Here is a 27606-nt window from a genome sequence, read left to right on the forward strand (position 1 = left end):
AATTTCATCTGCATCCACAGGTACAGGGCCAGCCCAACGTCCCAGGTTTTCCACAGCAACACAGGACAGCAAGTACATTTGTTCCATGTGGCCAGTAGAGTATTTCCTAACTAAACACTGCAGATCTAGATTCTATTTACAATAGAGCCAGCTTAAAAAATAAGTTAAAAAACAGGATTTTATACCCACTCAGTTCATTATTAACAAGAGAAAAATGGAATAATGAGGGAAAAAAAAGCCAACACAGCAACACAATATGGTTTTGGTTTAAAATCAGCTTAAAAAAATAGAACCAAAAGGAAACCTCTCATGCAAACACATAAGGTGGTGTGTAAAACAGTGTGCAATTTAATATGTAGTATCATCCATTCTCTTGCTCTGCAGCCTCCTGCTCAGTCTCTATCTCCCAGTTGCTGCTCCTTGCTGTGTTACTCTGGACCTCTAGTCCCTTCTGCACAGGCAGCGTACCAGTCTCTGCTCTGCCTCATAGACCCAGGGTGGCTGGCAGGAGGCTGGCCCCGACGGGAGATGCTTCTGAAGCACTTGGTAATGTTTTGAGCTCTTCCTGCCCAAGTGGACTCGCTATGCCCAGCGGTTGGGACAGCGAAACTGAAAGATCCTTAATAATACAATACCTTTTAAGAGAGGTCCCTCAGGTTTCCTAGTCCACATACATACATATATATAATATATATATAATATCTCTCTCTATATTATATATAAATTACATATACAGATAAATAAAATGCTTTCTGCTGCCTTTCTGTTGCACTGTTCAGAGCTGCTAGACAGTCACACTTGGAAAAATGCCCCTGGAGCTCTGATACTAGCTCATGTGCTCAGAGTCCATTGTTTCACTTGTTTCTTACGTTAGTCCTTAGCCGCCTCCTCCCATCTTGATTATTGGTTTAGTTAATAATAATAATAAAAAAACGACCTTGAATGGGTTCTCATCTGTCTCTAATGGAGCAGTGGGAAGGTCCATGCAGGAACGGTGGGAACAGTCACATGATGAATGAGATGAGTTCATCCCAACAAAAGAAACAGGACTAGAAAACTCAATTTTGCAACGATCTAAAAAAGGGGGCAGGAATAGTTTTCATATCCCCCTCCTTGGGGCAGAGGGCTTGGGTGGGGTGGGACTTCGGAGATCTTCTGCTCACAGGGAAGCAGGTGGGGGACATCTTCAGAGTTTCTCTGGGGACGGGACCCAGATGTAGTGCCCAGACTGGTCCTCAATGATCTGTTTGATTTTGCTGTAAATCTCTTCAAGAGAGTCTCCTTGTACGATGGCTGGAAGAGGAGAGAACAAGCAAGACCTTGAGCATCAGGCAGTACTGTGCCTTCCCCACCACAAGCTATTGGAAAGGCCTTCACTCTGCACCAAAGGGCCAATGTGGCATGGCCAACAATTAATGAACAAGACAAGCCGTGTCAAAGGAGCTGTAACAGGCGTGCAATGACACAGAGGGTTAACCCAGCATGTCCAAGGGGATTAGCAAGAGCTGATCCCGTGCTGGCAGAGCTCCTTGCGTGTGTGAAGTGCTGGCTGGGTTCTCCACAACAGGCTGCTAATCAGCTTTGCAAACTGTGTCACACCACTGTGCCGAGGCTGCAGGCAGCTGGCCCCAGCAGTGCAGCTACTCCACTGCAGTGAATGGGAGGGCCTCGCACAGATTAGCTGGTGCGTGCTGAGCACATACCCCAAGGTGCCGGATTTGTCCATCCTCTCGGGTCAGCTGCTGAGGGCTCCTTGTGTTTGCTACTTCCTCTGCTGCAGGGTGGGAATCGCAGCACTATCAGGCTGGAAAAGGCCAGCTTATGGCTGTTGCTCCTAGCCATAACTCATGCCCAAAGACCAGCGACAGTCTCGCTGCTTAGTACAGACACAACATGAAGCACTTCACTGTGCTTCCTACATCAGAGGAGGAAGATGCACATGGAGGACCAAACCTTTCTGGTAAGTCAGCCTGCCTCTGCAGCCCAGCCAGGACCATCCTTCAGCGTCTCTGTTCCCTCGTTATAAGTTCCTGGCACAGAACTTACTAGAGCGACCATCTCTCTGCCCATTACCCACTTCTTTCAACAATGGGTTTCAGCCAAGAGCATTCCTTCCCCAGGTCAACTGCAAACTCACTGTCCAAGTGCACGATGGCATGCTGAGGGTCTGGCAAAACTGTGGCATGTGTTTCCTTTGCACTCTTCCTGGAAGAGCAACCGGCAGCTCTGGAACTGCTGCCTGGGACAGGAGGTCTGGGGGAAGCTTTTACCCTGTTTGTATCCATACATTTGCTCAGCTGAGATCTGTTTTTGGAAAATGTTCTGCTTGGGATTTTTCCTGGTAGGTGTTAGGTGGGTAATACAGGGTTTGGCAGGATTATCACTCTTCAACTTGAGAAGAAACAGTTACTGCACTGGAGGAAGGATGGAAGACCAGTTTCTCTGCCTTTTCGCCTGCCCATGATTTTCCAGAATGAATCATGTTACAAACGTTAGTTCCTTAATGCACAAGGATGCCTGTGTCATGAGCAGCTCATCTCTGCAGGCACAAAGTGCCAGGCAGCCCCTGACTGGCTCTTCAGCAAAGACTACTTAGGAAGCCAGCCAAACTTCCAGTCTTTTTTTGGGAGATGTTTTGTAATAACTCAGGACAGTCTCCACCATTTAGGTCACTAATTTTTTTATCTTTCCTCTTTAAAATGACTGTTTTCTCTTTTTGAAAATGCTCCCCTTTCCCCTGTGCAGGGAGTTTTATTTCCTGTAGCCTGGTAGCACCCTGAATCTATGCTGTGCTTCCCCTGCCTGGGTTGTTTTTTTTTTTTTTTTATTATTACTGAAGTTGGCAGTAAGCTTTCACAAACTCAGAAAATCCTGCCTGACAACTTGTCTCCTTCTCTAGAGCTGGTTTACTCTTATCCACTGATCTTGGAGAAGCCCCTTTGCAGAGCCCTGCTGGCAAAGTGCCATTCCTTTTTTGCTTTGATGAAGCTGGACATTTTCCCATGGCCCTGCAGTAAGACAGTGCTGATAGAGAGGTCACAGCTGCCAGCTGGAAAAATAAAATAAATCAGATACAAGCCTGCTCAGGACACTCACCTGTAAAATACTCTCCAAATTCTTGTTCGAGTTTCATGGCTTTGTCAAAAACCTTGTTGGCCTGTTCATACGTCTGTCTCCGGTTCATCTCCCTGCCATGTACAAAAAATAGAAACTTAGCTCTTTTTCTTAGCAATGAACAGAAGCAAAAATAGCCCACAGAGCCGGGGTGCCTGGGAAGCCTCTGCACACCAGGAATGGAAGCTGTGCAGGACCCAGCTCTCAAAGGCAGGACCCTTCCCCATGCACTCTTTGCTGCCTTGGCACTTTATCTCAACTTCCAACAGTTCTTCCCATTGCCACTGCCACTCCCCCCGCCCCTTCACCATAGCACAGAAGTGGACTCAAATCCAGACAATCCTCCAAATTTGCAAGACCACTGCAGAAGTCTCCCTGCTTTTCCAGAGCCTGTCACCACCCTTCTTGCCTAGGTTCCCTCATCTTCATACAATGCCCAAATAAGCAATTCGACCCCTTCTGGCTTGAGAAGGGGTTTTCCCAGTTGCCTTGGTGACAGCAGAGTCTCTTCTGATCTCAGAGTCTATCTCTAGCTACTGAATCTCCTCACGGATAATATTCTCTGCTGCTGCTCAGAAGAGTTGCAAGCTCAGCTCTTATGTCCTTTCCAGCCTGCACTGCCCAGGGGCAGGAGCAGCAGGACAAGCAGAAGGTCCCCCTTAGGCACACAGGAAATGTCTCCTCTCTGCTCCCCACGGCTGTCCTGGCTCAGCCACCATCCAGCTGTGATCCACCACTATGGGCTGTCGGCAGCTCTCCTGGCTGGACTCAGGGCCCAGGTGAGCAGGTTACATCAGGCACATTTAGGAGCATTTTTAATTTTCCATGAATAATCCTCTTTGGGGCAAATGAAGGGCTTTAAGCTGGAGCAATCCATGGAGCCTAGAGGCACCGTGGCATTAGATGTGGAGGGATACCACAGACAGCAATGGGCCCAGCTCCTCTTAACAAGGGACAAGTTCAGCACCAGCAGCAACCTTCGCTGCTTTCTAAAAAGTACAGGCAGCAGACATACAACCCCCCGACATACCAAGAGCTGCTCGCCCTGGAGGGGTGCAGAATGTGGTGTTGCACTTACATGAGAGCTTCAATGGATTTTGGTTTGATGAAAATGGCAATAGGATAAAGTTGTGCTTGTTGCAACCTCTTGATAGCATTGCCAGAAACATCCAGGATGCAGTGTTTCCCCTGGAAAGGAGACAATTGGGATCAGACCTACCCACACAGTCTACTCTGTGCAGAAAACAGCTTGCTCATACAGATGTGCTTACAAGAGAGAGGAGCCACAGAGATGAAACACCAGTCCTAAGACACAAGCCAACTCCCAGTGGCCTTATGTTCCTGCCTGCTTAGGGCAGGACAGCAGCACTGCAAAGGGACTGAATCTTTCTCTGAACACGTGAAACAATTTACAAGCCATCAGTACGCTCCAGTACTCCTGCAGAAGAAATGCTGCTGCTTCAACGAGGGCAGCCAGGCACCTTTGCCCTGTGAGCTCCTGAGCACAAGGCTGGTGCCGCTAGTGCCGGGCTTTTGGGTGGAGTTTGGATGACAGAGGTATGACACTGAGGTGGAGTAACGTGGCTGAGAAAAGCAGCCACGTAGCTTGGCAGGACTCCGGAGGGAGTAGAGGCTCATGCCCCGCTTGCTTAATGTAGTTACAGCCCTTTGTTAACACCACGGGGAGAGGAGGGGAACTGCTGAATGCATCTGGGTTCGGGCTGGATGTGTTCCGGTCCCAGGAATGCCACCCGACACTCACCCTCTCTGCCACTGCCCGCACTGACTGAATGCTGGTCCCGTAGAGATTGTCATTGAACTGCCCAGCCTCTATGAACTTGTTGTCCTGGATGTCTTTCTCCATCTGTTCACGGGATACAACGAAGTGGTAGTCTTGTCCGTCCACCTCGTTCTCGCGCCGAGGCCTGGTAGTGTCTGTAGGAGAGTGGGCATCATGAGCAAACCCGGAGCTATGCACACCAAACCTCCTGGGAGGGAGAAAACCACCTGTGCTCCCAGCCCCCTCCCCACACCATGGGCTAGACCCTGCAAGTAGCAGAGCCACCCCTCTCCCCTCCCTCCAGCAAGGGCACAGAGTGCCAGCTGAGACTTACGTGGCACGCAGGAACCAAACTTGTGTGGAAATTCAGAGATGAGGTCATCATTAATTCGGTCCTTTGTTGGCCCCAGGATGATCACTGGCCTCGCATAGTGAACTGCAAACAAGAGCCACAATCTGAGGCCCCCTCTGCACTGCGGGCAGCTGACCCTACTGCCACTTTTGGCGTCAGCCTACCATCTCCCTGCTGGCAGTGGGTGCTCCTGCTCACATGGGCACCCAAAGGTGCCTCCTCCATGTGAGTTTATCTCCTCCTGGTCACAGTCAACACCTCCTTCCCATCTGACCCAAACCATCTGCACGGCCCCAGGAAGGTGCTGCAGGTCTCCGGGATTGCAGATCAGCAAAGCTGCTCCCTCACTCAGGGCAGGAGCCAGACAGCCGGGCTAGCTCAGCGAGGATGCCACAGAGCTGGGGGAGTGATGGGAGCCTAACAGTCTGATCCAGCTTCTGGCAAGGAGAGACCACCGAGGCTGGGACTATTCAGCCTGCGAAAGGGTCTGCAGGGATTGAGCACTGAGCCCAGTTAAATGCTGAGGGTTGGGGGGGGGTTTGCTCTGCAGCAGGGACCAGGCCCGAGGCAGGGAGGGATAATCCTGTCCTCAGCTGGGGACTAAAGCCCAGCTCAGTTTTAGCTCTAGATCTCTCCCTTGGTCTTGCAGACCAGGTCACATGTCTGTTCTGTTGATTAAAGAGGTGATCAAGGCCAGGGAAAGCCTCGCGAGGTGGTGTGCACGCCTGGCTCCCCTGCTGTATGCAACAGACAAGAAACTCCACTTGTGTTCACCCGGCATTGTGCTGGTATGCCAGAGGAGGGGAGGAGGTCACACTGGTTGCCCTGGCTGTGCCGGGGACACAGGTGCCCATGCTAGAGCAGGCACAGGGCAGCCCAGCGCCAAGACTTACTTTCTTGCCGTGTCACTGGCTCGTACGACAGGATGGTGTCCTCTTGTCCTTCTGCAACAGAGCCAGGGAGAGGCAGGTGAGCACTTGCAGCAGCTTTCTAGCCCCTCCACACCTACGAGGAGCTGGCTTCTGCCCCCCACCAGCCTCCCGCAGCCCTGGGGACACCTCCAGGCTACCCCCTTCATGCCACCAGCTGACATGGAGCGTGACAAGCATGCAGTTACCAGCCCTTGATCCATGTTAATTATTCATGTCCCAGCTCTGGGCCTCCTCTTTCCCTCCCCACTGCTGCAGGCTCAGGTCCCATTGGGACACACTGTCCTCCCTGTGCTGCAGATGTTTAGAGGACCCACTGGGGATAAAGGGAGCATTTGCTGCAGCTGGACCCCCATGCTCTTGTACAGACTTGGGCTCCAGGAGCCACCTATGCTACAGACCCAGCCTCTGGCCATTGCTTCCCACAGCAGGCACCAAGGATGGGGGACCACCATGGACTGGGAAGCCACCACCCAGCCCTGGAGCAGAGCCCTGCAGCCAAGAGAGAGCAGGGAAGCAGGCAGGTTCGCTCCTGCCACCCAGCTCCTGCTTTCCTCCCCACCCCACCCCAAGGAGAGAGATGGCTGTAGCATCTCAGTGTCACCAGCAGGAAGGACCAGCCTCCGAACAGAACCACCACCGGGACAAGACAAGATGGAAGTGCCAAAATGAGCACACACATACACACACACGCACAGGGGCAGGAGAGCAGGCAAGACACACACTTACTGGAACTGCTCTCGCTGTCACTGGTGTTTGATGTCACACCCTCTGCAAAGCAACCAGACAGACCTCCTTCAGAAGCAGCACAGGCGGAAGGCATGGGGGCACCCTGGCTGTCACCCAGCACTACTGACCCAGGGTAGGGCAGCACTGGCCTCCTGAAAAACCCACGCCCCAGCACCTGCTGGGATGAGCCTGCGCCGCATGGGCAGGGCGGCATCTCTCGCCCTTTGCTGAGAAACCAGGGATGTGCAGGGGGATACTTGGCTACTCTGGGAGAAGGCAGGAATGCCAGGAGGGGGCTGCCTGGCAGGTGTGGGCAGGCACGTGCAGGCGCTGGGCTTCCCAGGCTGAGGGAGGGAAGGTGGAGTGCATGGGGAGGAAGGTGCTGGCAGGGGAAGCAGGTGCAGCATGCACACGGGGGACAGGGGAGGGCACAGCTCCACGCCGGCATGGGGATGGGGCTGGGACTCACAGAGACAAGACAGTGACGGGATGGGACAGAATTTGGGTCTTTGCTTGCTCAGGCTGATCCCAGTGCTGTGACTGCCCCAGAGGCTTGCTGGCCGCTGCTTGCTCCCAGTCGGGCTCTGCACCGGTCGGGGTGGATGCAGAGCTCAGCAGGGGACTCATGCCCAGCTGGGAAGGCCAAGGGGCTCCCGCCATCGTTGTTTTGCAGCTCTGGGTATGCGTTGCCCCAGAGGAAGGTTGCAACACTTCAAAATGCTGTCACTCGCCCCACTCAGAAGGGACGTGTTGTGGTCACAGCCACCTCCCACCTGCACTGGCTCTGAGTCTCTGAGCACCAAACCAGCAGCCAGCCCAGTTAGGAGCAGGAGGAAGAGGAGGATGAGGAGGTACAGCTCACCCCAGGTGCAGTAGGCAGCCCTCAGCTGGGCACGCTTAGGGCACAGCCAACATCCCCAGGCAAACTCCCCCGTCCCCTCCCATGTGCAGCAGCAGTGCCTCCTCAAGCCCAGCAGCTTCCGCCGGCAGAGGCGGCCTTCCCTGGCAGAGGAGCAGTACCCACCGGGCTCCTCCTTCCCCACACGCAGAGAAGCACAGCTGCCCCAGCCGGAGCCCGGCCGTTCCCCAGGCCCACCAGGCATGCCAGCGATGGAAAGTGAATGATGTGCATCGAAATTTGACTTACTCAGGTTCTTTGCTCCATAATAATCGTCACTTAACCCAGGGAAGTCCTGATTTCACAGACAGCAAGAAGGGGGAGAGGGGGAGAGAAGACAGCACGGGAGAGGGCAGTCAGAGGGATGGGGGAGACAGAGCCAGACCAGCATTAGTGACAGGAGTGCAGAACGGCCCAGAGCTGCAACTGCAAGTGAGGTTAAATGTTTTCAGAGCTGATGCCATCAGCCCGCTGCCAACATCTCGCCTTGTGCAGCTGGACCCCCCCCCACTGAGCTCATCCTCTCTGCCAGAGTCCCCAAGGGCCACCCTGGGTCTGGGGAGGGCAGGGCAGCCATGGCAGCATCTGCTGGCCCTGAGCGGTTGCAGGCCCGAGCTGCTGGCAAGCAGGGCTGAGGTGTATCTCTGTGATGCCTCACAGGGTATACTGGCAGGGCACAGCAGCTCTGCAATCCCCTGGAACAGCCCAGCCGCTCTGGGGGCAGACACAGCACAGCCAGTCCTCTAACACGCAGCACATTCTTCCCCACCTGCGTGCGTTAGCTGCCCATGCCCCAGTGCTTGCATGGGCTGTGGAAACATGGGGGAAGGATCCTGCACTGCAAGCTGGGATGGATAGTGGCAGAGCACGGGGAGGGAACTGGCTGCAGGTCTGTGACGTGAGCTGGCGAAGAACGTTGCCTGCCCCATCCCCACGCCGTACATCACTGCACTGCAGGGCTGGCCAAGAGCAGCACCCCAGCAAGCCCCCAGGTCCAGCACGGAGCTGACTGGAGCCCAGCCATGTCCAGGCACTATGAGAGATACCGAGACACACAGACTTAACCTTCACTGCAGGCCAGAGGCTTGCGCTGATCTTGCACTAAGCTCACTGGAAGCCAGCACCAGTCTGGCACGGGCAGCAGCCCAGGGGCAGCCCAGCATCAACCTCCTGCCTCTGCATTGTGCCTTGGAGAGCCACTGTAGGGGAGGGGACGCACTAGCTGCACTAGCACCGGGGCAGAGACACTGCCCACCTCCTCTTCCCCAAGGTGCAAGGACCTCGGCTCTCTGTCTGGACACTTGCCGAAGGCGTGGATGCAGTTTAGTGTCTCGAAGGAGGAGGGACTGGGTTCGGCAAGCAGCTCCAGTGCTGCCCACGTCAGGATTTGGGGCAACACACTGAATGCCCTGCCTTCGCTGGGAGCCCCAGGGTGCTGCCAGGTGAGAGCTGGGGACTCCCCAACATCTGCAGCCAGCTACCAAAGATATGCCTCAGTCACGGGTGGGCAGCTCTTCCACCAGCGAGGGCACAGCTCCCCTGTGCCCACAGGGTTAACCCGCAGGAAGGGCTCTCAGATGGGACTATGCGGCTGTGAGTCACTTCTAGAGGAGATGGGGAGCGCAGCCTGGACCTCCCCAGCCCCTCAGCCCTGATGAGGACAGGAGAAACTCTGCAGGAGGTGGCCAGCCCCTTGCTTGGAGGGGAGCAGCCCTTGGGAGGCAAAGGGAGGGAGCAGAGCCCACAGCAGAGGGGGGAGACCAGGGGGAGGCAGAGCAAAGGGTCAGGTGGGTGTAAAGTTGGATGAAAGGATGAAGACATTGAACATGAGAGAGAGAAAGAAAGTGCCAGCCCGCAGCCGTTGCTTTAGTTTCAAGCTCCAGTTTCTCCCTAGCTGCTGGCATGACTGCAGAGCATAGACCTGAACACAGGCAGATGCCAGGACCCTGGCTACAGAAATGTGCTGAATCTCCCCCCCCAAGGCAGGGGACCTGAGGGTCGCACACTTGCCCTCTCTGGCTAGCTGCTACTTACGTTCCTGTCCGCTGCTCTCCTGGGCCAGGTTCTCTTTGCTCTTGTAAAATGGAAACTTTCGAGAGAGGCGGAAACTCTTTTTACGTTTCGTTTTGATCGACTGAAGAACATGGAGATGGAAGGGAGGACAGAAAAAACAAATGGTGTTTAACGCATGTGAGAAAAATTAAAATGAAGAGACAATGAGGAGCTGTGTCAGGGCAGTTACCCTCAAATGAAATCATGGAGATTACATGAAAATTGTAATGCAGGAAAAAAATTAAGCGTGGAGAAAAACATGTGGCAGGGATGCTGGGAAGCTGACGGGGCAATCAGCAGCTCTGCAGGGGTAGCCAGGACATTCTCCCTTCCTTGTCTGCTCACTAAGTGCTCTGCGCAAGGGGTGAGGGCAGCTACCTTCACCTGCATGAGCTGCCTGTAGTCAGCTCCCAGCCATGGGCTGCGGTGGGACGGGCTCTGCTACCCCACCACTCCAACCAGGGGTCCTTCCCCAGCACTATTTGCACCATCCCGGGCTCCTCTGCTCACTCCCTGCACAGTCACAGAGGATTCATGCCGAGCAGATGCGGGCCTGGGGCAGGTCCAGTCACGCTTCTCTTTGCTTTGGGATTGCTCCAGACGCCCCACCAGAAGCTCTGGCTGCTGGGACTCATCCTACCCCTGCTAGCTACCAGCTCCAGGCACCCCACTGAGCCCCAGCTTGGCACTTACCCTGTTGGACTCAATCATGCCGGTCCTGGCATGGAACTTCACTGTTTTCAACCGTGCTCTCTCCTTCTTTTCCACCCTGATCGGAAGTTAAAGGGGAGAAAGAGCCGCTAGTCCCATGCATGCACTCTCTGTGCCACCCGCTTGGCTCCCCAGGTGCACCCTTGGGTGGTGGCCCGGTTGGTGAAGGGCAGATCCTTCCCAGAGAGGGACAGAGGTGCAGCTGCCTGCCTAGGGTCTGGCCAAGGCCAGCATCTGCAGGAGAAGGAGAGGGGACAAGCCAGCCTTCCTGGGAGGGGAGGGATGGAGGACAGAGATGGGGCTGGCTCTGCAGACTTGAAGGCAGTGGCAGCCAGCTCCTCTGTTCCCTGTGACTTCCCATCTCATGGGACCTGGCTTGCAGAGCTGGGCAGGTTGTCAGAGGACACAAGGAGCAGCCCACAGTCACTGCTGTGACTCTGCTCTCAGTTGGAGCCCCAGACTGGCTAATACCAGCTCTCCATCCCCACAGGGACCACAGAGGAGGCTGAGTGCTCCCCTCCTCACCTGGAGTCTCACCCAGATCTCCCCAGGGAGACCTGCATGCAGCCCACCCCAGCTTCCAACCGGGGTGCCCCTCATGCTGCACAGCCACAGAGTGACAGGTGGGCTGAGATCGCAAGGAGATCCCAGCCTGAGCAGACCCCCGAGGGCTGCAGGGCTTGTGGAGGCTGGGGAGCTCCAGGAGGCACCACATGTGACAGCTCCTGCTGATGGACACTCACCTTTTCTTGCTGGGGATGACCCCAATCTGCTCGCTCTCGCCATGGGGCGTGACAAGCCTGGCTTGCCACCACTCATCGTCAGAAGCATTGATGACATGCAGGATGTCCCCGTAGGAGAAGCTGAGCCCCTGGCTGGGCAAGCAACTGTCCCGGGTCCGGTCATAGTCAAACAGGGCTCTGCAGAAGAGCAGAGAAAGGAGCGATGCCTTTCCCAAGCATGGCCAGGCAGTGAGGGCAGCAGCACTGCCGACCTCCTGGGGCGCTGCCACCTTCATACCTTAAAGGATTTAAACCCAAACTTTGGGGAAGCCTCCTGCCAAGGCGAGCGGCGCCGCACAGCTACCAGCACGTCCCTCCCGCTGGCAGACTCAGCACAAGCCCTGCAGCGTGCAATGCAGGAATAACTGCTGGACTAAAACAACTCGCTCTTGATCTTAGCTGCAAGAAGCATGCGAACCACAGACATATTGAAGGCAGCTGTGGTTAGTGAGCAGGTAAGCTCATGCGGCCTCAAGAAAGCAGCAGCATGCAGGAGGGCAGTGGGGAGCCAGGGTGCAGAGCTGCTCCCCGCCATCCCTCCCTAGCGGCTGTGGGGCCAAGGAGCGGGATGGGGAACATCAGACCGCACTGCTGGTAGACAGTCTCACAGGCAGAGACCACGGAGCACTTTGAGCACTCACAGGCAGAGACCACGGAGCACTTTGAGCACACACTTTATTTATATACAGGTGTACATTAGTGTTCCTAATTAGAATTAGGAACACATCTGAGGGTATATATATGCTTCCACAACTGATCCTTTTCAGAGTCCTGAATACTTCCCCTGAGAACAGTTTATTTAGTTTAAAATTATCTTAAATATTAAACTAACCAGCTACAGAAAATATCTTTTTTTTAAACTAGAGGAGCACTAATACTCTTCCTGTGTACACTTTATCACACACAGCACTGCAGCCCATACCTACAAGCTGCTCTCGGTGGCTTCACGTGCAACTCATTCTACTAATGTCAGATCTCAAAACATGTCTGCTTTGATATATGCACTTTGCAACAAACCAAACCAAGGGAACAGTCACTAAAAGCACGACTGCTGGCAGCACAACCCCTGTCTTCACTCCTGGGATATCAGCCCTGTTTGCCCCCGCAGCCTGACACAAACCCAGGCACCACAAACACTGGCTGCTGGTTTAATCCTGGCACTAACAAGCCTTGCTCAACCAGGAGAGACACCCTCTGCCCTGCTCATTACCCCCTTCCACTGTGGGGACTCCTAAGGGGGTAAGGGGGTCTGAAAGCACATGGTGCAAATGGGAGGGCTGAGGGACCATGCAGCAGGTCCCTGTGGAGCAGCAGAGCTGAGAGGGCACTTCTTCAGCCAGATCGCTGCCCCAGCACTGCCAGGGGAGTGCTGGGCAATGAAACTTTTTGGTTCATTTGGGACCGGGTCAAGGCAGCCGGTCTGGAATGGGGAGGAGGAGAAGAGGGGCTGCCCTGTGGCTTGGGGAGGGCTCTTTGGGATGAGACCCAATGCAGCCCTACGCGTCCAGGTCCATCCATCCCCCTTTCCCAGATTGATCAGGGCTGGGGCAGCTCTCGTGCTCAGTCCCTCTGCACCCAAAATCACAGCCCCCAGCACGCTGAAGCTGGCAGAAAAGGCACTTTGGCCAGAGGCAAGCAACCCTCGCAGGCAGCTCCTGGCCAAAAGATAAGGCTGCATGTGGCCGGCAGGCCCCTGTGAGGCCAGTGCCATCGGGAGCAAAGCACAAGCCCCGGAGAACTAGTCAGGCTGGTTCCTGAACCGAGGCGGGCTGCAGGGCACCCTGCCCACACCCTGCACCCTGCTCTGCAGAGCAGCGCTGGCCCTGTAGCTCCCTGCCTCCTCCCACAGCAGCCACTGGCATCCCAGGGCAGGCACAGCAAGATTTGTGCACCTGCGAAGCAGAGGCACAAGGCATTTGCTTCCCCAAGGTGCGATGCTCCTGGAGACCAGCCCCTGGCTGTGCTGGCACCCAGGACCCACTGTGGCTGGGTGTTCCCCAGGGCAGCACAGCATGCAGGGGCCAGATGGTAGCGTGGTCGCTCCACTCTGCCCCCGGGGCCAGCTTGCCGCATGAGCAGCCAGGAGAGCAGATTGTTTGGCTGGAGGGCAAGCGAGCAGTGCCAGGGACTTGGCACGGCCTCCTCCCGGTGCCCAGGCACAATGCCCACCTGACCCCTGTCCCTGCCTGGCACAGCCCCAGTGCCGGTGGACTTTGCCCTGTGGCAGTGCATGCAGGCAGCACGAGAACCTGCCTCGCCCCTGCCCATGCTGTGCAGCTGCAGCTCCAAAACACATGGTGAGCACTGGCACTCCCAAATCGGCTCCAGTAGGCACTTGGGTGCCTGGCTCCAGCCCCATCGACAGCACGCGGGGTGCAATGCAGCCTCACGGGGCTGACTCAAGCAGTTGGGTAGCAAGTCCTGTAATTGATGTCCTGTCCACAGCACAGCAGCTCAGCTGGTTTCAGGTAAACTGTGCTCGAAACTACCCCGCCCAGAAAGGCTGGGGCAGCCCGGGTGCCCGGCGGCTCTCGCAAGCACATTTGTGGGGTGTGTGGCCGCCAGAGCTGGGGAGGGTTGGGAAGGGCCATGCTGGGGAAAAGCTCTCCCCTGGGATCACCCTCTCAGGAAGGCACTGCCCAGCTCCTGTCTGAAGCCACCTAGGTGTATGTGAGAGGACACAGTGCTGCAGAGGCCACCAAAACCACATGGAGGGATGCATCAAGAGATGCAAGATGCTACAAGCAGCCCAGAGGCAGTGGGGAGCTCTCTGGCTCACAGGCATGCCCTGATACGTGCAGCACCTATCCAGGCAGGGAACAGGAGACTCACAAGCTCAACTCAAGCTGGACTCAGACTAAACCCTGCTCCACCCCCGAGGGTGTCCATGGGACAGTAGGGAAGCGAGGACAGGACTAGCAAGAAGATGTTTATTTAACACAGCACCCAGCTCATTGCACACCCCCAGCATGGAGCCCTGAAATGCTAATCAAGCAAGATGCCTGCAGAGCCTCACAGGAAGGCATGAATTGCAGGAACCCAGAGCTGCAGCTCTCCTCTCCTGCCAGGCTGGGCTTGTGCCAGGTCCAGCAACAGCCTGAAGCCCCTCTGCATGGAGCAGCCATGCAGTGGGAGATGCAGGCTGAGGCTGATGCAGCCTCGGCCATTGTCATCCTTCCCATGGGGAAGGAGAAGCATCCCCTGCTCCTGCCAGCCCCCACCCGCAACAGGCTGTGCAGGGTGAGGATTTACAGGATTATTTTAATTACCAAGTTAAAATTACTCATTAGCTGTCACCCCACTCGTGCTGTGGCAGGCAGGAGGTGGCAGGAGGCAGGCAGTGAGCAGGGGCAGCCCTGGTGGTGCAGGACTTGCAACAGTTAGAGCTGCATGGCGGCTTAACCCCTGCTTGCCCTGCACCTGGCTCCAGACCAAAGGTGCATCAAGGGCTCAGAGCAATAATCCTCCTAAGAGCTCATCTCCCCTCCAGTCAGATTCTGCTGCAGGAATAGCAGGAGGAGATGGGGAGAAGACTGTTAGCAGGGAGCGGTTCGAGGAGAGCACCCTGAATGCTGCCCTGAGCTGCCCAGGGCAGAAGCAGAGCTGGATGCCTGGCATTTCCCTGTTTACCAGTGGTTCCCAGTAGGTTGGCCTGGCCAGCAGCCGCCCAGGGCTCTGTGGAGACACCAGTGCTTTCCAAAGCAGAGCAGCCCTTGGAAGAGGCATTCAAGTGCAGAGCACCCAACCCCGGTGAACCAGTGCAAAAGCACAGGCTTTCCCTGCTGCACCCTCCAGGCTTCATGATGCATCTATCACACTCGCTTCCCTGCCCTCCAAAACACCTGTCCACAGAGGTGCTGCACAGCCCAGGCTGAACCGTCCCACCCTGCATCCCACACTGTGGGGATATACCCATCCAACCCACCTCCAGCTGCCTGGAGCAAGGGGGCAGGCAGGGGGCAGGACCTTACCGGACATAGAGAGATCTCTTCTCGCTTGTCCGGAGTGAGCCGGAGCCCGAGCTCATGCTGCTGTTCATCATCTGCTCTCTCAGGTCGTGGATCTTTGACTCGAAGCGGCTGTACTCTGCGGGGAGAGAGGTGGTCAGTGCAGGCAGGAGCTGCCCCCAAGCCACCCCCCCACACCAAGCGGGGCACAACTGGTAAGCGCCGAGACAGGCAATGACAGACGGTCTGTGGGGCATCTTCCCCAGGAGCCTGCCTGTCCCCGCACATGAGGGAGGACGAAGCTGAAGAGGCTGCAGCACCCTGCAGGAGTCCAGGCAGGGCATCTGGAGCAGGCAGGCCACTGTCTGCTCCCAAACCCACCCCAAACTTCTGCACAGGCAGCTCAGGCAAGGGCTGCTGAGACCTCCACTGCTACTGAGCTGCAGCTCAGTGAGGGAATGGCCGGGCAGGGCTCAGCAAGCCACTGACCTACAGAGCAGTTCAAAGTGTGCAGAGAAAGAGAGCCTCTCCAGGAGGCCATCACCCACCAGCTGGAGCAGCAAGGCATGACTGCAGCCATCGGGGGGGTCCCCACCCACCACTCTGCCAGCAGCAGAGCCCCTCTCCCCAGCAGGGATGGGGAAAGGGGAGGCAAAGCATAGCCCCCCCCCCCCCCCCCCCCCCCCGGAAGGGGAGCAGGGAGGAGGAATTCACCTTTTGCTCATACATCCTGGTGGCAGAGACCTGCAGGAGGAGCTGGGGGACCCTCCAGAAGCTGCCACCGCCACCTCCCTGCCAGGCAGCTGGACGGGAGCAGCCACCACCCCGGCACCTGCTGCTGTGCCAGCCTGACCTTCAGCCAGGTGTAAAGGTCGGGCCGGCAAGCAGAGGGTGGAAGCACCGGCCCTGCTTACCCAGGACCAACCAGGGAAGGTTTGCCAGGCAGCGAGCAACTGCGGCACCATGGCACCAGGGAAGCTGCTGGCACTGCCACAGCCTACCCCAGAAGTTCTCACCCGGTACCCTTAATTTTGTCCCCTGGGCACACCCTGCAGTTACATCCCCGCATGCTGGCGAGAGGCGACCAGTCTCATCTCTGCCCTAAGACTTGCCTAGAAAGCCTTCTCCACAACCCAGTTGTTTAGATATGGTTTTGGTTTCTTTTTTTTTTTGTGAACTAGAGCACAGCAGCTTAGCAGCGGAGGCAAGCGCTCGCTGCAGAGCAGAGCCCCAGCAGTGTGGGGGATTGTGCAGGCTGCTGCCTGACCTGCAGAGCTGCATCGCACAGGGGTAGCGGGAACAACGCACTAAGAAATACACTGCGGGCTGTGTTTGAGAGCACCGTGCAAGGGGAGAGGCAACTCTCAGGGCAGACGCACGTGGGGCTGGGATTATGAGGTTATGCAGCTGCAGCTCGGCATTTCCTGACTCTCCAGCCCTTCACTCTGCAGCCAGACCCACCTGGGCATCCCCCTCCCGCACCCAGCTGCCAAAGATGCATTTTTACTTAAAGACTGAAAAAAAAAAAAGGCAATACACACAAAAACCACCAAGTGGCACACAGAAACTCCACATGAAGCCCCTTCCCCTGCCACGGGACATCAAGAGGTGCCACACGCTGGGGAGGGTCAGCCACTTAATGCGGAGGTCACCAGACCCCTGCCAACCCTGGCTGCCCCATGCTGAGGGGCACCCAACACCCCTGCCTGCCTTCCTGCTAGCAGAGGGAAACGCAGAAGCAGCCAGGTAAGGACAAGGCTTATTGTATAACAAAACTGAATTCTGACACCAAAGCAGCACTTTTGCACTTGCTGACCTGCACTGGGGTTTTACGGAGCCCTCAGCAGAGGGAGGTGAGCTTCATCCCACTCTGCACCTCTCGCCCGACACCAGGGTGGACCACAGCATCTGCAGCACAGCTCATTCTGCCCCAGGATGCCCATGAGCTCTTATATCCCAGAGGATATAAGAGGAGCATCCGCCAGAAGCGGGTGCAGCTGCTCTGTAAACCCTCTTTGGTATGGAAGGGCTATTTCCCCTGGAAAGCTGCTGAGCTGGGTGCTACAACCCCTGTCCCCAGCAGAGTTTTCCAAACCCTGCTGGGGGCACAGACTCTCTGCACACTCCACACCGAGAGGACTGCTACTCCCTGCCACGTGGGCTCACGTCCCTCCCACGACACCCTTCTCCACGAGAAGCCCAGCGTGGAGGACACACTGCCTGGGATCGGGCAGGTAGCGAAGGGCAAAAGCAGGTTTAGCTGCCATTGGCATCAGGGCAGGGATGTTGGGAGGGCAACCTTTGGGTGCCACTACCCTGCCAGCAACTGTGTCCCCTGCATGCAACCCAAGGGCAGAGCTCTCAAACACCCCCACCTCAGCTGGGGCACTCCATGGAAGGGGACTTTCCAAATTTTGCTGGAGGAGCCACTCTGCTTGGAGGGGCTGGGAAAACCCTGCCTGCACGACAAGGAGCACAAGCCAGGCTGGATGCAGCAAACTGAAGGACACAGGGGCTGCTCTGGCTTTATCTCCTGGAGAGCAAATGCAGTCCTATCCTAGGAAGGGTCTCCCAAGGAGCCACCAACCTGGGCTTGCTCCGACTGCAGGAGGGCACAGGGCAGAGGAGCAGCCAGCCCCAAACACAAACCCACCATGTCCCTCTCAGTGCAGGGGACGCACGGTTACCCCAGGAGTGAGCATGGGATGCTGCCAGCTGCCACCAGCCCCCCCTTATCGATGTGCTGGAGCAGCCGCCAAGACAATTACTGGCAGATAACCCCCAGCAAGCAGTGCTCCTGCCTTTGCTCCCTGGCTCACGGCCACTTTGCCTCCACATCCTGGAAGATCTCCTGCGCAGCTGAAACTCGCCTGGGAAGCTTGCCCATGGCACAGCAGGGAGGTGAGCCACGGCTGGTCCCTGCCTCCCCAGAATTCCCACGGGACCCAGGTGCTGGACACATTCAGGACACACTTATCAAGACTGAAAAATATGCAACAGGTAACCCAGCGCCTCTTTCCATGAGTGCCACTGCGGCACTGTGCCACGTGCCAGGAGGGGCAGGACGTTTGCTATTTGTACTCAGCAACTCAATAAAAACACCGCTCCACCCTCCCGCCACTCTTCCCTTCCCAGGGTGCGGGTTCCCCTGGAGTTGGGCCTGACCCTGCACCGCACGGCGAGTTTGGTGCTGGGAGCAGGATACGGCCCTGCACGCCCGAGCGCAGACCATTAAGATCAGGCAGGGATCGCCTGCCTGCACCAAGGATCCCCCACACTGGCACACGCTTGTGTGGTGCAGCTGCAAATATACCCAGCAGAGCCAACAAGATGGTGGGCCTGCAGTCGATTTCTGGGCACCAGGAGACAGTGCAAGGGGAGAAGACGCTGGTAGAGAGGGGAACTACATCAGAAAGCAACCTCCAAGCATGCATAAAGCCTCATGCGCGTGCCCTGCTCTCTCCAGCACACAAAACCACCTGCCCAGGGCTAGGCCAGCTCCCCTGGGCCATCAGCAGAGCCAAAGGTGCTCAGCCACAGGCTCCAGCCCAGCCACCTGCAAAAACTACCCCCAGCTCCAACCTTCCCCTCCAGCCCGGCATTTTATCACCCTGACCCCGCACACCTTCCAGCTGCAGGGTTAAAGTACAGACACCTCCCTGCACAGGGCACACATGCTGCAGGCACAGGCGAGCAGACGGGAGCATGGCCATAGGGAAAGCTTGGAGGCTTTTAGAAGTCACCGTGCAGCCCTGGCACTTCTCTTTCAGCGGCCAGCTCAGAGAAACGCTGTCACATGAGTTTTTGTATTTTCAGGTACAGGAGGAATAGCAAGGCTTTGTTGTGTGGGGTGTGAGGAGGGGGAACTACCAAACCCAAGCACTGGTGACAGTGGCAGGCAAAGGTCAGGGGGAGAAGTGCTCAAAGGGAAGGGACCTCACAAACAGCTCAGAGGCACCATCACAGGGAGCAGCCTCCTCCTTCTCCTTGATGGCATGCAGCAGTGGTCAGAGGTGCTGTGCCAGGCACAGGTGCTCAGAAGAAAGGCAGGATGGCAGCTCCTCTTTCTATCCTTCCCTGGTTTTGTCTTTGCTTCTTTCCACTCCTAGTGCCTGGCAGGACCCCGCAGGGAGGGTACCTCATCCCCCGAGACCTGTGCAAGCAGCCCCTCTGCTCCCTCGGAGCCACAGCAAGGTCAGATGCAGAGCACATGTGCACTCATCCAGCACCCCACTGGCAAGCCCTACCCACACTCACATACAAGAGACAGGTGTCATCCTCCGCCTCTGCTAGCAGGGAGGAACTTCCCAAAGCCCCTTTCCACCAGCATCTCCTCCTCTGGGCATCCTACGATCCAGCTCTCCTGCTCTTTCCACAGCTGTGACGCACATAGAAAAGGCAAACATTTGGGAGCGCACATCCCCTTGAGGGGACCCAGCCTCACCCACACCTGGGGGTCATGCCAGGGAGACCTTTCTCCTTGGCTCCCAGGCCTTCAAGCCTCCAGAATGCTGAGGTCAACTCTCAAGATACAACGGTCTGCCTTTCACAGTAGCAATGCTGCCTCCCAGGACGGCTGCAGCCCGTGTGCCGGGTGCTGCTGCCCACATGTGCCAGGAGCCATCGCAGACCCAGAAAGCCACCGGCTACAAAGCACTGACGTTTCAGCCTCGGTCTAAAAGGGTTTCAAAACATTTTGTCCTGTTTGACATTTAGGAACCACTCTTGATTGGTGTCTTTGCCAAATCTCAAGTGGCAAAGGGAGCCAGAAATACAAGAACATTAAGTGCTTCCTGGAAAGAAAGAAAGAAAAAAAAAAAGCCAAAACAAACAAACCCCACACCCACAGCACACCCCTGAGTGGCACTAACGGCTCCACACCCCAATGGCCTCTGCCATGGAATGGAGGAGGAACAGCGGGGACAAGGACCCGCAGGGCACTGCCCAGCGATGCCACCGAGGAGGCACAAGGCAAAGGGCAGGTGAGGGGCAGCACACTGGCCTCAACAGCGAGGACCAGAGCTGCTGGGGGAGAAGACCTGCGGGGACCAGGAAGGACACCTTCATCAGGGGACATGAATTGCTGCATCCTGGCAGTGGCACGGTGCTGCTCAGGACACAGTAACAGCGTGGCAGCAGCCCCGGGAGCAGGTCCCGGCCCCTCGCCCGCCGGCGGGACGTCCTCCCGAGCGCTCGCCCTTCTAGCCCACAGGTGACGCTTCAGCCCTACCAGCCCGGGGAGGGTTTCGGTAGGCAGCTGCCAGCTCCCTTCCCGCAGCGGTCTGCCACTGGCTGCCCCACGCAGGACCCTGCCACCCCGCGCAGGACCACCGGCCCTCGACACCTTTGCAGAGGGAATTAAAGGCCAGCACTAATGAAAGACAGCCGTTGGAGTAGCACAGCAGGAGGGATGCTCAGAGTCGGGGACGAGACCTCACCCAGCACCGAGGCGCCGGTTCCAGCTCCGCCAGCCCAGCGGTCGCAGGGGGGGGGAAGGGAGCCGCCCCTCAAGACGAGGGGGGGCGGCGGCCACAGCCGTGAACCCCGCCGGAGTACCCCCTCGGCCTCGGGCCCCCAGCAAGGGCCACGGGACCCCCACGGAGCGGGGTCTCACGGCGACGCCCTCCAGCAAACAGACCCCCCGCCACCGGAGACGACCCCCCTCCCGGCGAGGCCACCCGCCGGCCCAGGCCCGGAGGCGGCGGCCCGGCCCGTGTCGCCGGGCCAGCCGCAGGGCCGAGGGCGAGGTCGGCGGAGCCCCGCTCACCTGCAGGCCGGTGGGGGGCGGCGGCGCCCCCGGCAGCAGCCCCGGAGCCGCCCGGCCCGCACACAAAGCCGCGCAGGCACCGCCGGCGGGACGCCGCCGCCCCGGCCCCCCCGCCGCGCCGACCAATCGGCGCCCGCAGCTCCCCCCCAGGCCCCGCCCCCGCCAATCGGCGCCTCGCCGGCCGCCCCCCGCCCCGGCCTCCCGGCCCGCCCGAACCGCGCGCCAGCCCCCGGCCCGCCCCCTCATCTGCATGCGACGCCCCGCCCCCGTTGCCGGTTCCCCGTTCCCGGCGGCGGTACCTTCGGGCCGGTACTGCGCGATGATGGTCACCGTCTGCCCCGCCCGCTTCAGTGCCGCCGCCGCCTGCTCGTGGGTGGCGTTGCGGAGGTTCACGCCGTTCACCTGCCGGGACAGAGCGGCTCCGCTGGACCGGACAGACCGGGGCTTGCACCGACGGCTGCTGCTGCGCCCCGACCCTCGGCACCGCTGCCCCCGGCCCTGCAGCGGTACCCGTGGTACCCACACTCTCTGCGCCTTGTCACCCAGGCCCTGTGCCCCCAGTACCGGCATCTCTAGTACTGGCACCCCCGGTACCGGCCCCCGTCTGGCCTCGGTATCGGGGATGCCCTCCGCCGGCAGGCGGGCAAGGACCCGGCCAGCCCCTGCTCCACCGCAGGACAGATCCCGGGCAGGCTGCTGCTCCGATTCCATGCACCCAGGGGCCATGTCCACACCGGCACTGGGGATGGACCCTGCCGAACTGTGTCCCAGGTGGCAGGGGACAGGTGTCCTGTGAGCGCCTGCCCGGGGCTGTGGGAGGCTGTGCAGGGGCAGCAGGTGGCCCAGCCGACTCACCGAGAGGATGCGGTCTCCCCTCCGCAGCTCCCCGCTGAGGTCGGCAGGGCCTCCGGCCAGGATGAACGACACGAAGATCCCCTCGCCATCTTCCCCCCCGACGATGTTGAAGCCCAGGCCGGTGGAGCCTTTGTGCAGGATGATTTTCCGGGGCTCCCTGGAAGGACAGACACGGGACAGGGAGACATCAGGGTGAGGAGCAGCGAAGCTGGTGACAGGGTTGGCTGTGCCCAGGCTGCCCGGCACACCGGCGGGGCTGGAGTCACCCTGAGTGTGACCTGGTGTGACTCAGCCCTCGGCACCAAGGAGGCTGATAAGGTGGGAGAGATGCAGGCAGTTGCAGGAGTGACAAGAGAAAGAGCACGAACGGAGACAGAGCATCCGCTGTGAAATCATGCACAGAAACATCGGATTGCAAAGCGGCATTGGATGCTGTGAGCCTGGGCATCAAGGACGGCGTGGCTGTGCCAGGAGAGGGGGATCAAGCCCCTCTGCACCCATGCAGGACAGCAAGTGTGCCTGCAACCCCACACACCCCCACGCCACAGGCCCTGCATGGCTCAAGAGAAGTTCTACATTTTTCAATGATGACTTAATTCTTTCGCAGCTCAAACAATAAGCAGGCAAAGGCAGAAAGACTGCCTGGCATTGCAAAAATCCTGTGTCAATTTTTGTCTGGGAAAAACAACCAAGTCTGATGGGAACAATGGCAGCTCCCAGCTCAAGCAGTGGATTAAAATAAGAAGGAATAAATTATGCCAGACAATTAGCACAGGCTGGTGGTGATCATCAGCCAACACGACACTGAGGACCATCAGTGCATCCACTGTGGTGATTGGCTGGATCTCAGGTGCTCCAGCAGGTACCGCAAGGACCGAGGACCTGCCAGTGAGCTCAGCAGCCTGATCAACACCGCACCTGCTGGGGAGCAGAGGGAGATCTCCGGGACATGGTAGGAGAGATGCTGGAGCCCCAGGCATGGCACTGGCCGAGGGCACCCGTGGTGGACCCTAAAATGCTGGCAGGCTTGTGCTAAGGGGACTCTGGGGCACCGGGGGGGCTGGCCCAGCTGGCCCCCCCAGCTGCTGGCAACAGCCAGGGAAGGAGCGGGGCTCAGGCAGCATGAGTGGAGCAGAGACCCAGGGGAATAAAGTTTGGCTGAGCAGACAGTATGAAGCCCTGCAGCCTGGCAGCGTGCTCCCAGGCCACTCGTGCAAGAAAACATCTTTTTCAGCCCCCTGGGCCAGGCTGGAGCATCACTGCTGTCACCTGGGTGGATGGGGGGAAGGTTTTGGTGCTTTCAGGGATGCAGGTGGTAGGATTTACCTCCAGGGACATGTGCCAGCACCCCAGGAAAAGTCTCCCACCATCCTTCCCCGTGGGGAAGTCCTGATGGGCTAAATGTCACTTAGCTCCAGGCTATAAGGAGCAATAGGAGCAGGAGATGGACAGACAAAGTGCAGGACGTCTTTCAAGAAGGTCTTGGTGGGCTCCTGCCCTGCCCAGACCTCAGGCTCAGCACAGCCCAACCCTCCTGGCTCTCCCAGCTGCTCCTCTCCCTGTCCCTGCGCCTCCCACCAGGCACAGCAGCATCCCAGTCCCCTACCTCTGGTCACACTTGCTCCTGTGGCCTTGCCGCTGCCTGGAAGGGGACAGGGACGGCTGTCCCCTGTAGGACATGGATGACGAGACATTGACGGTGAACATTGCGACATGGCAGGCTCTGCTGGTGGCGCCGGCCAGGAGGCACGAGGGGCAGGAATGTTCTGAATGCTCCACACCACGGTCGCCCCGTGCTGCCTGTCTCTGCCTCTGGCCAGCTGCAGGGCCAGCGGCTTCCCCAGTTTTTTATGGAATCGCACTTTCGTTCTGCTAGACTCTACAGGCTTAACCCCTTCCTGCCCCTGCAGGCACAGACAGCACTGCCCTGACTGGGGGAGCACCCAAGTGAGGGCAAATTTGCAGCCCGGCTCCCCATGCCTGCAGCCTCCACATGCACCACGCATTGCTGCAGCCCCTTGCCTTCAACCGCGGAGGTATGGCAGAGTTGTAACTCCAGCTATGCATTTCTGATACGGCAGAGGCTGAATCTACCTTGTGACCTCCAGAAAATACTTGCTTTATCCTTATGGCCTTTGGATGCGTTCGAGCTCTGAGCTAAGCGGGGCTCAGGACTCAGCTGGACCGTAGCACAGGGCTGGAATGCACCGGGACCAGGAGGAGACCAGGGAAACACCACAGAAATGCCATTGGGGTCAAAAGAGGCTCAACCCCAAGTCCTCAGGATGCCACAGCGCTTGGGTCAGGGGCAGTTGTGATGGGGCAGGGAGGACTGCAGCCATCAGTCCCTCTGCAGCAAAGCTATGCCTGGGGCTAGAGCTCTCCCAGGGGAAGAAATAGGTCAGATTTCTGGGTCTGCAAACCCTGCCTCCAACCAGCTGATGAACTTGCTCTGCCCCTTGGGTTTTGCTGCTGCCTAAGCAGAGTGCAGGAGCTTGGCCTGGTGGGAAGCATCCCCAGCACCCATGAGGATCAGATGGTTTGGTGGAAGGTAGACAGACACTACAGGAACGAAGGAGAGGAAATGAAGCCCCAGACAGGTACACCTCAGGTCTCAGTCATGACATGCACTCTCCGCTTCCATCCTCATCCCAGGAGGAAGGACATGGATACTGCAGGCAAATCCCATGCTGGACATTGCAGTGTTAACCCTGGGACCTCAGCACAGAGTGACTGCCGGGATCCTGTCGGGCTGTGCCAGGTCTGGGTTGCAGTGGTGGAGCTCACTGGAAAACAGATGCTCTGGTCTCTGGCCCTGGGTGCTGCAGGACACAAGGGTCACTGGAGCCACGTCCACATCTGCAGCAGCACTTGTGCCCGCAGGAGGGGAAGAGGCTTGATACTGGATCCAGGCTAGGACCTCTGCTTCTCCTGGGGAATGGCTGGCAGGAGCCTCCTGAGAGACAACTGCTTTTTCAGGGGCGTTGCTGCATTTCCCCACACCAGTAAGATGCATTTGGACCACATTGGTCCCGGTGCACAATCTTGGTGATGCACGAGCCAACAGACCGGCGGCAATGAAGCTGTCCTGGGGGGTTTCAGTGATGCACGTGAGGTTTTCAACGCTGCCCTGGGATGGATGAGGGAGGTGCTGAGCCCACTGCAGGCTGCGAATCTGGTTCCTGGCTGTGGCTGGGGACAGTGGCCGAGCGGTGCCAGCCTGTCTGCAGCGGGGCCCTCTGCAAGGCAGCACCATCCTCTAGCGGCCACCGGCATGTGCTGCACCAGGGCCACTGCCAAGCCCCCGCTGAGCCACTGCCGAGCCATCGCCGTGCCATTGCCACTGGGCAGTATCCAGCCCAGGCTGGGCTGCTCTCTCCACTCTCTGGCCTGCAAATAAGGACGTCGGCGCATGTAGGAAAGGACACGCTGGTGGAACCGGGGTCCCTGGTGAGAGGCAGATGGTGTGTTTTCCGAGTGCTGGGACTCAGTCCCTTCTGTGGTGCAATGTAATGGCAGAAAGCACTGCTCCTGTGTGTGGCATCATCCCCCCCGTGCCCTGCCAGCACGGGAGTTACTACACCCGGTGAGGATGCAGCGCTGGGACCAGGCTGTAGAACTGGCATTGTTGGTGCCGAGACCAGGCGGGAGAGATGGGGTGCAGGCAGAGGCCAGTGCTCCACAGGTCACGGAGCACAGAGGCATCCAGTTGTGGATGAGCACCAAGAAGTGAGAAATCCCCGTGACGAAGGTGAGAGCAGCCACTTTCCGGGAGGACAGCGGACCTGACGTCGGATGGCAAGTCAGGGTCTCCTGCTCCAGCATCCACCAGTGCCCCACAGAACAGGACAATCTCAGCCAAAGCTATGGCATCTTCCACTGCAAACGCAACCCCGAAACCAGCCTGTGACCTCGCTCCTAACCACAGAGCCAGCCCTAAGCCTAACCTGAGTGTCAGTCCTAAGGATACAGCTTGAGCCCTACAGCCCTGGCCCTGGGGATACCAAACCCAGAGCACTGGCCTTGAGGCTGTTGCAAGCAGAGGGAAAGCTGTGAGCCCAGGCAAGCAGAGCAGGACCAGCCAGGTCTCACTCTCCTGTCCTCAGCATGAGGCTTTGGAGAACTTTTACACCACGTTTAGACTCAGAGCAACATCTCCTTTGTGCTCCTCTTTGTTTCCTGGGTTAAGGAAACAAACCTGCTCGTGCAGCGTAAATGATGCTAGTGGGGAAACGCGGGCTGTGCCAGCGCTGTGCAGGAGGCTGTCAAGCCCGGGGCTGGCAGCTGGTGAAATGGCACCCGGGTGCAGGTGGCTTGGGATGCTGGGCTCGGGGAGTGTGGGAGGAGGAGCTCTACTTGTACCCAGAGCTGTGCCTCCCCCCCCCCCCCCCCCCCCCCCGGCCCTTCATCCCCAGCACAGCTCCACTGGGGACAGCCTTCTCGCAGCCTGGGAGCCTGCGGCGCTGCTGGCACCGGGTGGCACCATAAGAGCAGGGAACACCTTGTATTCCAGGTATTGTAAAACAAGTAAGAGAACAAAGCTGAAAGGAAGACTTGTAAGGCTCAGGGAGGAGCAGGAGGGGGAACGGGGAAGGGGGGATGCAGCGAGCCAGGGAGCGACACAGCAGGGCTGGTCTCAGGGCAGTGAGCATGGAGCTCGCTGCAGGGGCCCCAAGCTTTGCACCATGCACCCACAAACAGGCTTTCGGCTGAGGCTCTGCACTGGCAGTGGGAATGAGGTCAAGCAGCTAGGGAGGGAAAGAGAGGGAAGGAAAGGGAGCAGGGATTAGGGATGCTCATGCCTGGTACTCACCTGGTGAAGTCCTCGTCCCCGATCATGTGCCGAGGGATGGGTGAGTACCGAGACGGAGTCACCTGCGGAGGGACGGGATAGGCAGGCTTGCTCTCAATGCTGCCCAGGTAGCCCAGACTGGAGTTATGGCTTATGTGGTTGTCAGCCAAGGCTGAGAAGGCTGCAGGGGAGGAGAAGGGCATCAGGAGCAGAAATCTATCCGCAACACGGATGTGGAGACCAGCCCAGCGTTGCCAGCTGCCCCAGCACACTCCATCCCCCCCAGCCCTGTGGTGCCTGGGCTGCTGCACCAGCAGCCGGTGGCGTACGTACTGCTGGCGTAGTCGGGGGGCGCGTACATGTCGTTGAGGTGGATGTTGCCAGGCTTGGCCACTTTCAGGTACACCATGTCGGAGGTGTTCTTCAGGGCGGCCACTGCCTCCTCGTGCCGCACGTCCTGCAGGTTCGTGTTATTCACCTGCCAGAGGGAAAGGGCTGGGTGACATGGCCACAGGCAGGAGGGCAGGGGCTGATGCAGCCCTGTGGGAGTGGAGCGGTTTCCTGCAGGGTAGGTGCTGCAGTAGCTCCGGAGACAGGGTCGCATCTCCATGGGTTTGGCCCTCCCGCCTGCAGCCGGTGCTGCGTCTGCCCCTCCCACAGCACCGTCCCAGCAGGGACCTCAGGGAAGGGGTGCGGGGCTGCTGGCGGCAGGGGTGCAGGGATTCAGGATCAGCACTGTGGCATGGCGGAGACTGCCCAGCTTTGCCTCGTGGCCAGCTGCGGGCATGGGGCTTACCGCGAGCAGCCGGTCCCCGATCTGCAGGCGCCCGTCCTTCTGGGCAGCGCCTCCCTCGATGATCTTGGTGATGTAGATGCTGTTATCCCCAGGGATGTGCTG

At 58.2% G+C, this 27606-nt stretch overlaps 1 protein-coding gene across 1 annotated transcript; it reads right to left on the reverse strand.

The window, feature by feature from the left end:
* Positions 1-325: 325 nt before the first annotated feature.
* Positions 326-27606, reverse strand: DLG3 (discs large MAGUK scaffold protein 3). The gene is made up of 16 exons (XM_075513153.1): positions 27505-27606; positions 27042-27186; positions 26730-26889; positions 21917-22073; positions 21361-21463; positions 15319-15433; positions 11309-11485; positions 10548-10623; positions 9837-9936; positions 6905-6946; positions 6140-6190; positions 5229-5330; positions 4877-5049; positions 4193-4302; positions 3097-3188; positions 326-1293 (listed from the first exon to the last, which is right to left on the reverse strand). Exons 2-16 carry the CDS (start codon positions 27115-27117, stop codon positions 1187-1189), a joined length of 1641 nt encoding a protein of 546 aa, XP_075369268.1. The 5' UTR covers positions 27118-27186; positions 27505-27606; the 3' UTR covers positions 326-1186.

This window comes from Mycteria americana, chromosome 10 (genome assembly GCF_035582795.1).
Source record: "Mycteria americana isolate JAX WOST 10 ecotype Jacksonville Zoo and Gardens chromosome 10, USCA_MyAme_1.0, whole genome shotgun sequence".
In the NCBI taxonomy this organism is placed as follows: Eukaryota; Metazoa; Chordata; class Aves; order Ciconiiformes; family Ciconiidae; genus Mycteria; species Mycteria americana.

What these genes read in the sequence shown, in the direction of transcription:
- DLG3 (XM_075513153.1), bottom strand. Translation starts at nt 27,117, where the DNA reads ATGGTGTACCTGAAAGTGGCCAAGCCTGGCAACATCCACCTCAACGAC. An exon ending in GCCAGTGACACGGCAAGAAA is followed by an intron (nt 5,331 to 6,139) that starts GTAAGTCTTGGC and finishes TCTTGTTTGCAG; the next exon opens with TTCACTATGCGAGGCCAGTG. An exon ending in GTTTGGTTCCTGCGTGCCAC is followed by an intron (nt 5,050 to 5,228) that starts GTAAGTCTCAGC and finishes ACTCTCCTACAG; the next exon opens with ACACTACCAGGCCTCGGCGC.